The sequence below is a fragment of the Belonocnema kinseyi genome, chromosome 5 (assembly GCF_010883055.1).
Source record: "Belonocnema kinseyi isolate 2016_QV_RU_SX_M_011 chromosome 5, B_treatae_v1, whole genome shotgun sequence".
NCBI classification, from domain to species: domain Eukaryota; kingdom Metazoa; phylum Arthropoda; class Insecta; order Hymenoptera; family Cynipidae; genus Belonocnema; species Belonocnema kinseyi.
The window spans coordinates 82,771,944-82,787,279 of record NC_046661.1 but is presented as its reverse complement, the minus strand read 5'-3'; the positions used below and the strand labels follow the sequence as shown (position 1 = coordinate 82,787,279).

Here is a 15,336-nt window from a genome sequence, read left to right as displayed (position 1 = left end):
ATTCTTGAGAAAATTAAAAAAAATATTTTTCAATATTTCAGACGTGTCAGAAAATAATCTAGAAGATTTCAAAGAAACTCTTTTATTTTATAGGATTTTACAAAATATTATGACAAATTCGAGTCTTTTTAAAAGATTTTTAGAATTTTTAGAAGTAACAAGGTGTCAAAAAATATTTGATCAATTTTCGAAAATGTTTCCCAGTTTTTAAACATTATTATCTATTTAAAATGTCTTAAATTCATAAAAATGTTTTAAACTAAATCAAATTTTTCTCAAAATTTTGATCATCATTTTAAATGTAAAAAAATGGCTTTATAATCTTCTAAATTGTTCCAGAAATTTAAAGAAAATTTGTTTGTTCGCGTGAAAACTTTCCAAATTATTTTAAAGCTCCTAAAGTTTAGTTTTGAAATCTTTAAAAATCCGCATTCATAAAAATATTTTAAAGCTTAAAATTAATTTGGAATCTCTTCAATTATAATTAATACATCTTGAATCTACTCGATACTATATTGGTTTTTATATTGTAATTTTACCAAATTGAAATATTTTGCTTTGAAATTTTCTAAACTTTTTTACGTAAGCGTAGGAAATCTTTTGATATGTTTAAAACCCTTTTTTAATTTTCTCTTAAGGTTCATTTTTTAAAATAAAAAATTATATGCATTTTTCACACGAATGTAAGGAAAATTCTTTGTTTTTAATTTTGTCAGACCTTCTAAACCTTCTAATCTCTAAAAATTATTAAAATTTGTCCTGCATTTTTTATTTCTTCTGCAAAATTTTAAAAAATGCCTTAAAATCTTTCAGATTGATTTTTGATATTTTTTAAAATCTTTTGAAATCTTCTTAAATAATCTCTTAAAATAAATTTTTCGAAATAAAAATTATTTTAATTTTTCCTCTTAACCTGAAAATTTTCTTTCATTTTCGTGATATCTTACAAAATTCTTAAAAAATCTTAAAAAGTTTGAATTATTTTTTAATCATTTAGTTGACAAACCTGTTTTGTTCAAAATTTAATTATTTTGTTGAAAATGATGTTTTCTATAAAAAAAACTGCAAATTTAACTCGTACGTTTTTGGTTCAAAATTTATCTACTTAAGCTGAAAATTAAAATATTTGGTTTAAAATTCATGTATTTTATTGAAAATTCGAATTTTTGGAAGAATATTTAAGCTTCTTGGTGACTAACTCAACTTTAAAAATTCGTATATTTTTGTCGAAAATTCATCTTATTGATTGAAAATTAGTTTATCCTTGTTTAGATTTAATTCGTTCAACTAGAGATGTAACTTTTATTTTTTGTTGAAAATTGAACCCTTTTTTTAGAAATGTAATCTTAGTTGAAAATTTACTTTGATTTTATTGAAAATTAGGTTTTTCAATGAAAATTTAATTATTTTATTTTTAGTTGAAAATTTATCTTTTTTATCCTTTCAGTAAAAATGAATTTCTTTTTTTCTGAAAATTGAACTATTTTGTTAAAAACTTGTTTCTTTTCGGGTTGAAAATTTGTTTTACTAATTGAAAATTTAATTATTTTATTTTTGGTAGAAAATGTATCTTTTTAGTAGAAAATTCATGTATTGGGTTAAAAATTAATTTTTTTTTAGTGGAAGATTTATCATTTCAGTTGCAAATTCCCTTTAAATATTTCATTTTTTGTGAAAAATTTACCTCTTTCGATGGAAATTTAATCCTTTTCTCTAGACAATTTTCTCTTTTGTAGAAAGCTTAACAATTATATATTTTTTAAAGAATTCGTTTCTTTGGTTGGAAAAAAATATTCAGTTAAAAATTCGTTTTTTTTTTACATTGTAAATTCAGCTTTTTTTAAAAATTAATTTTCTAACTGCAAACTGAACTATTCAGGTCAAATTGTCAAATATTATTCTAAATTTTTTAAAAATGCCTTATAATCTTCTAAATTTTCCCAGAAAGTTTAGGAAAATTTGTTTTATTCTCTTGATAACTTTCGAAATTATTTTAAAGCTCCTAAAGTATAGTTTTGAAATCTTTAAAAATCTAAAATTCGAAAAATCTTTTGAAGTTTAAAATTCATTTGGAATGTCTTCAATCCTAATAAATATTTCATGAATTTACTCGATTTTTTATTAGTTTTTATGTTGTAATCTCATGAATTGTAACATTTTGATTTAAAATCTTGTAAAATCTTTTTCAAAATTTTAGGAAATCGTTTGATATGTTCAAAAGACTTTTCTAATTTTCTTTTAAAGTTTATTTTGTGAAATAAAGAATTATTTAAAACTTTCACATGAATATAAGGAATTAAAAAAAATCTTTTCAGACTTTCTGCACCTTTTAAGCTATAAAAATTATTATTAAAATTTTTCCTGTATTTTTTCTTTATTCTGCAAATTTAAAAATTTAATCTCTCAAAATTAATTTTTTGAAATAAAAAATTATTTCAATTTTTCCTAGAAACCTGAAAAAATGTCTTTCATTTTTCTGAAACTTTACATAATTTTTTTTAAATCTTGATAAGTTTTAATAAATTTTGAATCGTTTCAAAACTGCTGAATATCATTTAAACTTACTCAAATTCATTTCTTAAACTATGTAATATGGCAAAATTGCAAAAGTTCGCTTTAAAATTGTTTACACACTATTTTACTTTTTTCATTCTCCTGACGCCCGGATAAAATTCAGGTTCCCTAAAAAATGTGTATGATTGAAAAATAATAATAATAATACAATTTTTTTAGGTAAATTGAATTTTTTCAGGGTGCCAAGAGAATGAAAAAAAAGTAAAATAGTATTATTTGTAATTAGAAGCGTTCCAAATTGTACCCTTTTAGATTGAATTTTGAAATTTGGAACATTTTATTAGAAAACATTTGAAATTTTATAATTTGTAATTTAAAGCTTACATAATGAAACAACTTTATTTTAAATATAAGAATCTCGAATTTCAATGATTTAAAATCATAAGAAAGTTTCGAAGATAGGACAAGTTCAAAATATAAAAAAGGAAATATTTTCCAAATACAATTTTGAAAATTAAATAATTTGAAATTCAAAGGAATTAAAACTGTATTATTGGTAATGAAAAGCGTTCAAAATTGAAAAATTTCAGATTAAAAGTTGTTTGAATGGAGAATTTTTTAGAAAGGAGTTGAACTTGTATCATTTCTAATTCAAAGCATTTAAAATTGAACATTTTTATTTTTAATTGAAGAATGAACTTTTCGGTTACAAATTCAACTCTTTTTTTTTAAGTTTGTCTTTTTTATTTAAAAATTCACCTGATTTAGCAGATATTACACCTTTCTTGGATGAAAATGCAACTGTTTGGTTGAAAATTTAACAATTTTTTTTTCATTCATAATTTATGGTTGATAATTCTACTGTTTTAATATAATATTTGGTGTGTTGAAAAAAAACTGAAATATTTTCTGGATGAAAATTGAACTATTTTTGAAAAATTCGTTTTTGTTTTTATTTAATTAAGAATCCATCTGTTAAAAAAAATGTTATTATCTTTTTGGATAAAAACGAAACTATTTGTTAGAGAGTTCAACTATTTAGTTAAAAATTCAACGTTTTTAGTGGAAAAAACTCGACTTTTTCTCTGAAAATTCAATTTTTTTCGTAGAGAATGAGTTTTTTGTTTAAAAAAAAATTAATTTTCGATCTTGCAGAATCAACTGGAATCTTTTTTGGATGGAAACGGAACTTTTTTTCAATTAAAAATTCTTCTGCTTTAGGAGAAATTTCATCTTTCTTGATAAAAGTGCAACTATTTGGTAGAGAATTCAACAATTTTGTGAAAAAGTCATCTTTTTTATTTAATAATTCGTCAAGCAAAGAAACAAGAAGAATTATATTTAACCAAAACGTTTAATTTTCGTTCAAACAAATAAAATTTCTTCTATTACTTTGTTAAGAAATCACTTTTTTTGTAAGAGATTTATATTATAAGTTAAAAATTGATCTCTTTGGTTGAAAGTTTAATAATTTTGTTGAAAATTAATCTTTTTTAATTGAAAATTGAACTACTTGGGTAAAAGGTAAACTGCATTGTTAAAATGTTATTTTTTTATTGAAGGCTTATGTCTGGTTCAAAATTGAACTGTTTATTAGAAAATACTTTTTATTTGTTTGCAATTAATTTTTTAACAGAAAATGTAACTTTTCCATTTTTTTAAGATTGATATTTTTTAGTTGAAAATTCGCCTTTAAGAAAAAAAACAATTTTTTAGTTTGAAATTTTATTTTTGTTGGGTAAAAATGCATCAGTTTCGTGGGAAATAAACTTTTTGCTGATGTCATATCTTTTGTTTGAAATTTCAATTTTTGCAGAGAAAATTCGTCTTTTGGCTTGGAAGTTGAACGATGTGGATAAACTTTTTTTTTCTTGCTTGAAAAATCTTTTTTTTTTTTGAAAATTCGTTTTTTGGTTTTAAAATTCCTTTTTTTGCATAATACTGTGTGAAAGACTGTTTTATTCCGTTTATAAAATATTGTATGTTAAAAGTATCACAAGATTAAAATGCTGAAATTTTAATATTAATGATTTGAAATGAAAAATTAGTCAAGGAAAAAGTAGAGTTTTGAAAAAGTTCTCTGTTTCGCATTTTTCGGCAAGAGGCGCTACGAGCGATGCAAACTAACCAAATCCGAATGCACGCGTCCAAGTTTTCCGGGAGTGGGTTCTCCTTATACTACTTCGTGAATAAGACCTAAATCATTTCTAGTCAAATCTTTCATAATTATTAAAAAGCTTCTTTTTTATTCGCGATCTTCCGGTTCTCTGAATTAACTTTTATAACTCGATTTGCACTCCGGAGCGATACATATCGGCATAATTAATGGAATTTATTCGATAAAAAAAAACAGAAAACCACTATTAGAAAAATCCACCGTGTCATTTTTACAACAATTACATAAATAAACCGTTTTCGTTTTCAAGAGTTTGTAACCGGATGGCTGTTTTCAACACATGAGCCATTTTAAACTCTCGGTGACAGGAGGCTGATTAAAATATATATAATGACTTGATAAATATTTTAAGGTTATGTAGAAAAGTTGTAAGCATAAAGGCGAATTCATATGCGAGGAACTTTTCCTCTCAAGTAATCGGTCGATAACTGTAAATCGATCCCTAACTTACCAGCCCTACCTTGCTAGCGGTTGGTATATTTTTGTCAAGTGCGCTCTTAAGGAACTCTTTTAACTCTCTGCAGGTGTCTATTGGAACTCAAGTTCTAAATGATACCAACTTTTATTTGAGCCGCAACTTTAGTGAACCCCCAGTTTTTTCTGTGCCAATTGTGTTTAAGCTAGAAAAAATATCGCGCCCAATTTGGTGTGAAATTTGATTTCGAGAAACACGCTCTTAAAGAAAACTCCGCGTGCAATATGAGTTTCCATTACCGGGTATGGTCAGAGGTCTGTGGTTCAATAGCGGTATCCGTGGTAGCCATACTCCATCGGCTATAGTGCAAGCAGCGAATGCAGTGAGTGCGGTAGACACTCACCGGTCGAGCTGGCGTTCTGGTTGTACTGGTTAAGGCCCGCGGTGTGATAGGGTTGATTGGGACTGCAGGTGGGCCTGGATCCATAGCCCAGATGAAGAGGTTCATAGCCCGATGGTCTTGCTACCCCGCAAGAGTATCCATTGTCGCGTTGCTGAAGACAAGCTCCCGGACTGGGCCCAACCGTCATTCCAACTGTCATTCCCATTGGACCCATTCCCCCTCCTCCGGAAAGTGAAGACATGCTGGTTGTGTGCTGATTCTGCTGGCTTCCAGACATCGTGAAACTTGGCATTGACGTCATCGGACTGAAATCAATACAAGTTCTATAAATACCGAATCGTGAGCCTCTATGAGCTGAATCGTGACATATAGCTAATTAGATTTTAAGGATCCTTACCTATAGGAGTCAGGCATGCTGGGGATTCCCGGATAGACCGAGGGTGCAAACCCATGGTGTATTCTGGGTGGTGATGGCGGTCCTTGTGGAGGTGGTTGTCCACCGATTATACCCGAGGGCGGAGGTGTTGGATGTCCGCCCACCATACCGACGCTGCTTGAATGTTGTTGCTGTTGCTGCTGCTGTTGCGGATTGTCCCTCCTCTGTGTTCTTAATTTCTCCTCGCGTCTCCACTTTGCGCGGCGATTCGAAAACCAGACCTGAGTTAGTGGACGAGACAGACGAATATTTATCAATCACTATGCTACACAACAACAAGGCTATGTCTTGATTTGTCCAAACCATGCTCCTTGGTATTACAGATGAAATACAATGAAAATACTCTTAAAATCTATTCACCTGTATCCGGGCTTCCGGTAGGCCAATTTTTCCAGCAAGTCTTTCCCTCGCAAAGACGTCTGGATAGTGTGTCCTCTCAAATTCTTTTTCAAGGGCGTCGATCTGCTCGTTGCTAAAACTGGTGCGGTTCCTCTGGAGTTTTCTCTTGAGACGCAAACGGGCCTGGTCATCATCAGCACCGCCCGAGACGCTCCCAGCGTTGCTGTTGTCTCCGCCGCTGTTCGTTTCGTCCGAATGTGCACCACCTTCAAGTTCAGCCACTGGAAACAAAATAAAAAAAGATTATTCAACCTCAGTTGGAAAAGAATGAAGCTCCTTCAAATTTGATTTTAAACAATCCAGAGTTACTAACACGCGGAATAAATCCTGTTCTGAATAAAAATTAGAGACATAAACTGCCATAAAATGAAACATGGAACGGGAGGGAATGAGCCGTGCGTGTACGTGCGAATGTGTGCAAAGGGTAGTAGGCAGGCGTCGCCCGGCAAACCTTATCGTCGGTTTCTGGGTGAGCGCTTCGAGGCGTCAGTGGGTTTTGACTCAACGACGAGTAAGAGGAAGGTGCAAGAGGATGAGAGAGAAAGAGATAGATGGCGAGAGGAAGGATGAGGCACCGGCGGAAGAAGGGGGAGGGTACGGGGGTGCGATAAGACGCCAGGCGTCCCGACGCCGCTGCTTGCCTCCCCTGCGATGTACGCTTCTGTCACCCAACGAAAGTTTCCCTCTTCTTCTCGCCCCTATCGCTCTCCATTCTCTTCCTCTGTGTCCTCATCCTCCTCCTCTTTTACCCTATCCCGCACTGTGCTAATGGAAACCTGATAACAACCCCCCAGAGTTTCTATCGCCCTGGCGACCCGATATGTACACGCCAAGCCCCGTCGAATGCTCGAATCTCCACCGGAACCATCCTATTGTATTTATAGAAGGGAGGAGTGAAGCTAAAGAAATTTCATCTTTTTTTCTCTGCAACTACAAAATAGTCTACGTAATTAGCTCAAAATTTGGTTGGTACTAATGATAACTTAAGATGAGATAGACACTACCAAAAGAGGAATAGTTGATCTGAACGTTAGATAGGTTGATATTTTCAGACTAAACTCAGCTGATGATAGGAAATCTTCTGATAAACGATATCTTTTGCACTTTTGTCATTCGTGCCTCTTGTATAAAGGATGGTGGAACTAACTACATTCGTTATACGGTGGAGATAAGACCTCGGTGAACTGGCAGGCAGCCACGAGAGACAGTAAACTTTTCGCGGATTATACGAGGTTGGTACCGAACTTGCTTAACGTCTCGTACCATGTACCTTCCGAGGGAAGTTCCCTCTTCCGCACAGAGCTTCGTCGTTAAACGCTGGATAAAGAGGATCTTGAGGAAGAAGTCAAGGGGTGGTTTTGAGTAGGAGGTTAGGGTTAGGCTATGTTACGAGAGTTGTGTTACGAGCACAAGTCGCTTTGCTCCTTTCCTCGCGACTTCCCGGTAAGTGTGATCTTCTCTGTATGTGTGTACATCCGTCTAGTGCGGAGCTATACCCAGTTACCCACCCGACGTTACCCGCAAGGATCGCGGATGAGGTTAACGCGACGAGGGTGTCTTAAGCAGCAATTAAAACCATCGCATCCCCGACAACTTGAGAAGCAAGTTCTGACTTCGCGATGAGCCCTTTCCAGTTGAAATGTCTACATCTTCCGCATCCCCTTGCGTACATGGGACGCAACACTGCGTGCAAATAGGACGAATTTGCTTCGAGCTGCAGCTTTTAGATGTTGGATGATGTGGCTTGGTTCTGACAAATCGTTATTCGTTTTGGCGAATCTTAATCAGCTCTCCATGGTAATCATACTTTGGAAATCTAGAGACCAAATCGTAATCATCTCTTTGCATCAAATCGTAATTCATTTGCATATCCTAATCAGCGCTCTACGGTAAAGACATCTACAAAGCGATCTACCAAATCGCAATCAACTCTCCATAAATAATGTCCGATTAATCTTCAACTGTAACATAATTTAACTAAATCCTTAAGTAGCATTAATTTTGCGGAAACAAAATACCACCTGTCAAGTCAGAAATGGAGATAAAGTATCTTTAAAACTTGTTTTTTGATTTCAACATGCAATACGCTGCGGGCCATTTGGACGAGGTTTGATATTAGGTCGTCTCGGGTGTCAGAAGGCAGTACCAGCTGCGTGGCGAGTGAGATCTTCTCTTTTTCCAGTGGAGGGGAATTGTTCCATCCTCCTGTTAGCCGCGTTTCCCGTTCAGCACCTCGCGCGTCCCTTGTCATTGACATTCTCTCGCCCCCTTATCCCGCGCCCTAAAATCTCGTCTCGCATCTTCCCGGTCCAGCATATTATATCCACCAACCGCGATGCGCGCTCGTTCGACCGTGATGGCGGAACTCCATGCTCTTCCACGATTTGAAACCTTGTAACTTTACCTAGAATCGCTGTCGAAACATTTGTTAACAAATAAAACAGATTATTCTTCAGATCATTTTCTCTTCAATTACAAAATAGTAAAAGAATAATGATGAAATTCTTTTTCCATCTACCAACTATCCGATATCGAATCAGTAACAGTTAAGTTATTTTTCAAGTGTTGGAACGCGTGTATGTTGCGAATGCAGCAGAAGGCTCGGCAACTTTATGGAAGGAACTAAAGAGAGATGTTGAAAGTTGAGGAGAAACAAAAGAAAGGGAAAAAAAACGTTCTTGAAGCGTGTAATGGACGGCTTCAGTGCCACGAGTCCGCGAAGCTTGATTAATTTCGATAATGGAGTCCGCGCACTTAACTAAACGTTAAAACTCAACCGACATAGTTCGCGAGGGCAGTGTAACAATGAAGGTTGATTGCATTGTGGTGAACAACCATCGATCGTTACCTGAAGAAGAGAAAAATAAAAAAGTAAACTACTTCCTCCAAATTCTGCTCTCAATTCAAACAATATTACTCTACATCTATCTGTGTTTATCAAGAATGTCTAAAATGAATTAAGGGCATCTTAAAACACACACCAGCTTCAGGAATAAAAAAGGTGTAATGAAATATGAAACCATTCTTAAATTATCGTGCCTTCAATCCACGCGACCTCTTGCCTCACTTGACTCAACTGCCATTTTCACAAGCACATTCTATATCGAGTGCCTGGAATCAGAAAGGAAACAAAGCTTCAACTCTTGCCGAATAATGCAAGAATAAAAATATAGTGTACCTTAAATGCCAGGAAGGGAACAACTGCCCTGCTATTGTACGGTTAAAAGCTCTAACGGAAGTGAGCTGCGGTTCTCGCTTCCCGAAAGTGGCACCGATCAAGTGGATATTGTTCCAGGCGTACTCATTATTTTCTTAAGCGAACGTTTACTCGAGGATCGGTGACTTTTCAGAAGAAGTCAAACAGAAAATTGCACATTAATACTGAGCAAGAGTTAAATTACGAAAGAAGTCTAGATACGAACTTTTTTTTTAATCACAAAAAATATATTACAGAGAGTGCTTGAAGTTAGGAAGCGGAACGAAAGAGCATGTAAACGTTTTTACGACTGCTTCAGCCAGATGTACTTATGTCGAATCGAACAAAGCCCAATGATACAGATGTTACGAGATCTGGAGGGCTCAGGTTGGTTGAGTACCCACACCAGGAGTCAGGGCTGCCAATGAAATGTTAAAAATCCCAGACCGCTGGTACAAAACGTTCCGCCATTATTAGGGTCGCTAATGTCTAATAATAATAATAATGGCAATGTGTTTTACGGGGGGCCTGTCGAGCCAGGCGAGGCATCTCCTACCCCTCGACATTGAGGATTCGTATGGCTATCCATATCTAGCGATCGAGACAACACCATAGGTGGATCGAGCTGCATTATGGGGCCGTTCCACCGTGACACCTCGCACCCCTCGTGATTATCATTTTTAACTCGACTAGAAAGCCAGGCGCCGACAATGGGCGGCCATGATGCGTTAGTAACGGCCATTCAGAGAATAGAAAAGGGAAGAAGGAAGGAAACCAGAAAGAGAAGGGAAATAGAAGGAAGGGAAACAGGAAAGGGGATATATTACACCACCAATCTGGCTAAAAAATGCTCGTAGCTCAACTTGAACGAAAATTTGAAATTATTCAAATGAAAGCGTGAGGAGAACAGTCATGCAATTAATAGAAGAATGAGATGAGAATCAGACGAAATAGTAGGAACTCCATTAGCAAAGAAGCAACGAGCCATACTGATACATAAGCAGCTCCCAGAGGCTATAGGGGTTATTACGCGATTCATTTGCAACTCCTGCCACGGCCTATGCCAGAACTGCTTCAGCATTCTTCCTTATCTCTCTTCTTTCTCTGTTATCACTTCATCTCATTTGCTATCGTTTGTCCCGTGCCCGGTTCCATTCCGCAGGTTCAACCCATCCCCAATCCTCTTTGCCAACAAACGCTTCAACGAGCTTCAGAGGAAATCTCCTTATGCACAACTCAATCAAATTCTGCCGGTGCCGTTTGCCTGTTAGACTTCGCGAATCACAGGGTAGCGTTTTCTCTAAAAAAATGAGACAAATTATAAAACCTGCTTTGTTTCGAGACCTCATTTATATCGAATTTAGATTAGTAAACTGGCTTATCAATGTTCTTTTGTTATCAACGTTCATTTTTCCAAATCGTAATCTGCACTAATCGATAAGGACACTTCGGATAATCTAAAGACCAAATCGTAATTTAATGACAAATCTTAATCAGTACTGTAAAAATGTATCAGAGGGTAAAGTTTTCTTTAAAGAATCTGGAAGACATTGCATAAACCTATATTGTTTCATTGAAACCATTTTAAAAAAAATCTGTGTTAGAAACCCTGATTATTACTGAACTTTTGTTACCAACGTTCAATTCACCAATTCACAATCAGCTCAGCATAAATAAATCATAGGGTAGAGTACGCATGAATGACCCTGTTTATTCCTTTTCCTTTGTTATGTTCATATGATAGCAGTAATTAGGCATTGAGAGTTAGTTCGTCAAAGACGCATTTTTTAAGGTGTTGTTTGAGACGGTTAACAAGTACTATTGGTGAAACCAATTATGTTGTAGAGTTTGCATTTGGTTGGGGAATTTAGTAAGTGCAACGCACAAGTTTCGCCACCCACTAAATAACGACGATCGCGCTACGGGCGGACTCGCAACCGTGAACTCGCGTGATTACTTCCGGCCTCTTGAGCCGCGATGTACTTTTGCAAGTTTCACCGAGACTTCCACCCTCCTCCACCCAAACCCCTTTTACCATCCTAAAGCACGAGTAAGCTTCGTTTACGTCGCAAAGTTTCCTTTTCGATTCTCTCATCGAGGTTGTACCAGAACAAGTGCGTATACCACTTTACTAGTTCCAAACTAGGATCGACTTTACTTTGGGTACTTATGAATGCAAGGATGAAGATTAGAGACGTTGTTACTCTTCAGAGTCATTTCTGTGGCTTATATTCAACTAAATGAAGATGTTTTGATTCGAGGTTTAGCAAATCTGGTATATAATTCTTTTGGAATGATAGAAAGGATAGTTCTTGAAATCAAGTTTATAAGTAAGCGGTGCACGTAACTTTCGCTTTACGAGCCATACAACTTCAGTCAGTTTTCCATACGTTGAAAGTATTTTAATATCTTCCCCGAAACTGGGAATGTTAATTGTTGTGAATTAGCAGTCTGAAGAAGAAAAGAAGATAAAAATGGTAATTGGAAATGAAATAAATCGTAATTCTAAACTCATTAGCAAAAACTGCGAAGTAGACTTATATCCGGGACACCTCACAGAGACTTTAGTTTTAAGGGGGGGGGGGGGGGGGGAAGCGGAAACGCGGTGGAAAGTGATTAAACGAGTGGCAGAGGGTCGAACTTCGACGTGCGCTAATATCTCGAGCAAACTCCGTGCCGTTGCATGGTTGGTTAAACGTGCAAACATTGACTGACGGTACCCATCTGCACCCACTGTCAGTTTAGGTATGCCCACGGTACCACTGACAGAGAATACTCTTTCTGTGCCGTCGATCCCGCCAATCCTTTCAAAGGACTCGTTTTGTTCTCTTTTCGCAAGCTCATGAATTTACGAATAGACATTCTCGCAAGAATGAAGGTTCCCAAAAAGAGAGGATACGTCCCACATTTTTGCATTGTAAAAAGGCTAGAATCCAGGTTTTTTTTTCATCCAACAACATAATTTTTATCAAAGTTATAATCTCTCAGTCGACTTTCATTAACACAATTGAGCGTTACCTAATTGCGAACGAGTGACATCGAGCTGACCGTGATAGAGGTGCGGGTCAAAGGGTGCTTTCGCAACTCTCAGCAGCGACTCCCTAATCCGTTTACAACTTACAAAACGAGCCTTCTGGGAGCGTGCAACTGGTTGCCAAACAGTTTTGGCTCGGTTAAGGACTCCCGGGAGGCCACTATACTCAGCAGCCCAGAAACCGCGAAACGTTTGGATTTCAATTTAGGACTGGGTTCGGCAAAAACCGTAAGATGTGATTTGTTAATTCCCTGGGGATCCTGAAGTTTAAAAAAGTACTTTAATTTTCCTGTAGTTTTGAAGGATCTTTTAATTTGTTTTCACAACTTGATATTTAAAAATATTCACGGTTTGTATTCTGATCTACATTCCAAAAAGACTGATTGCGAGTGAATACGGGGCTAGAATCCTCCCTTCATAGACGATTAATCCAGTTTACTCGCAGACGCCACCCCGCAGGGGGTTCTTCGTAAGCCGTGAATCCGCACAACCGCCCCCCGCTCTTAAATATATTCGATTACGAGACTTTGAACTAAAACCATGCGCAGGTATCCGACCTCCTAAGCAGAGAAGAAGACTACCATTCAAGTTCCAAAAAATACCTGTCACTAGCTAAAACTTTTCACTGTCAGCCCCAGCATAACTAAAAAAAAGTCTTGCCTTTTTGTTCTAATGACTTTGTCTATTGCTATAGTAATTCTTAAACAGACTCGTCACTGTGTACAGAAAAGGGAAGGGGAAAAAGTGAGATAAAAAAACTAGTATCAAAGGAGAGAGAAGGAGAGGGAGAGAGAGTTAAGCTAGCATACTGCAGAGTGCAGACAGAGGCATTGCTGGGCATTGCCAACATGGCAAATGCAAGCCCAGAAGGGAGACAGGCGTCTCACCCTTCTTTTGTCCCTGGTCTCTGCCCGATATTGAAATGGAGTCATTTGAGTGTGAATAATTTGCTTTGGCGAAGCTTTCCCTCTCCCCCTCCCTCCCCCTTCCACTTTGCTATATCTATCGCTTTTCTCCTATCCGATCATTTCAGGATTCGTCGAGCGAACCAAACATTCAGGGCGATTTTCCGATATCGAGATTGTTAAATGTCAAATGCTTGTAGACAAAATATTCCTGATATACAGTGTGGGGTAAAGCGGGACACTCGGAATTTTCCATTTCTTGAATTGATATAGCTTTTTCTGGACAAAAAAACGAGTGCCCCGCTTTACCCACATGTCCACTAAGTCCTGTTTTAGGGTATTCATAAAAAAAAATCTTCTTTTGGAATTAATTTTATTATTAATCGAATTGTCCGCAATTGATTGAAATATCTTTTCTCGGATGCTGGTCAGATTGAGTTCAAGTGAATTTATTAAGCGTGAATCGTCACGCACCAAGAACAATGACACGTGCCACGAATTGCAAATTGAGTATAAATCGAGTTTGAAGGTACTTAAATACATAGTGTGATGCGTTCACGATTATGAGTCCGCGAGCTAAAATTAAAACTCCGTAATCGACTGCACAATTCGCATCCTCGTCTGAATAGTAATCAACTTTTTATTTATTGAATTCTTGATTTCTATTTAAAAAGAAGACGAAAATGTCAAATTGAAGAGAGTCAATTTAAAAGAGCCTAAATTTCTTGTTTTACCAAAGTGTTTTCATTCGCTCAAATATTCTCTGAATTCAAGACACATGTCCCAGAATACTGATTCACCCCGGAAAAATTGAAAGTTGATTTTAAATCATAAATATTCATATTCATAAATATGACAGTCTGAAAAAATATTTAAATGAACCACAGCTTCAAAGCTAAAAAATAGAAAAGAAGAACCAATTCGCTTGAAAAAAATATCACTGAGAAGATTAAGTTAGAATGTATAGGGCACTTGTATTTAAGGAGATGAATTCATTGATATCCTTAAGGGCTGAACAAATCCAAATATTTCAATGGTCCAAAGCTTACTAAAAAAGAAAAGTCTTCCAAATTCTTTAAAAAAATGCATGTTTAATTCTTGAGAATAAAAACATACTTGAGCTACAATAATATTTTTTATGCATAAAAATACAAAATTTCAACCACTGTAACCGGATCAGCCTTTTTTAAAATAGAAATCCCATTTTTGAGAGCATTTTTTTTCTGGAAAAATGTTGATTTTGTGATAAATTAATTAAGAAAGAGTTTCACAAATTCTTAAATGATCATTTGAGTGAAAAATCGAGACCTCGATGTTAAGGGAAAAAGAATTCATCCTCATTTGTGAGGAAACTCGCACTGATCAGTCAAGAGGAAGACAAACTTCTTTATGCAAGAATCGGGTTTGAATTCAATAAACAGCAGTCGATTAGACTTTCTTTCGGAATCTACAGATAAGTAAAATAAATAGAAGCTGAATAACTGGATAAAGGGAATTTTAAAAAACAATTTTTATTTCGCAATATAATCTTAAGTTTGACATACGGTGCTGCGATTACTAATTCTCAGACTCGGGTTCAAATCCTGACGGATTCCAATTTTTTTTCCTAGGTGTACTTGACCGAATTCAGTCTATTATTGGATTAAAAGAACTAGAATTACAAATTGGAAAATATTTGAATTTTTAAATACATTTAATTGTTTTGCAATTAAAAAATCGAAAGGAGAGAATGTATGTGTCCAAAATAAGAGAGAAAGCAATTTTCGGGGAAGCCTGCGTGGCGACGTTTGCGGTTTTTTCAGAAGGTCAAATTAGCGACAAAAGCGAAGGTAAAGTGCGACCGGACGATGAGCCAATG

At 35.6% G+C, this 15,336-nt stretch overlaps 1 protein-coding gene across 1 annotated transcript in view; it reads right to left on the bottom strand.

Annotated features, from left to right (window-relative positions):
• Window positions 1-15,336, bottom strand: part of LOC117172605 (paired box protein Pax-6-like) — a 125,377-nt gene that overhangs the window by 4,958 nt on the left and 105,083 nt on the right. Inside the window, exons 6-8 of the mRNA XM_033360696.1 lie at window positions 6,305-6,564; window positions 5,906-6,165; window positions 5,509-5,813 (exon numbers count right to left, since the gene is read on the bottom strand). Coding sequence (XP_033216587.1) covers window positions 5,509-5,813; window positions 5,906-6,165; window positions 6,305-6,564 — 825 coding nt within the window. The remainder of the gene's footprint in view (window positions 1-5,508; window positions 5,814-5,905; window positions 6,166-6,304; window positions 6,565-15,336) is intronic.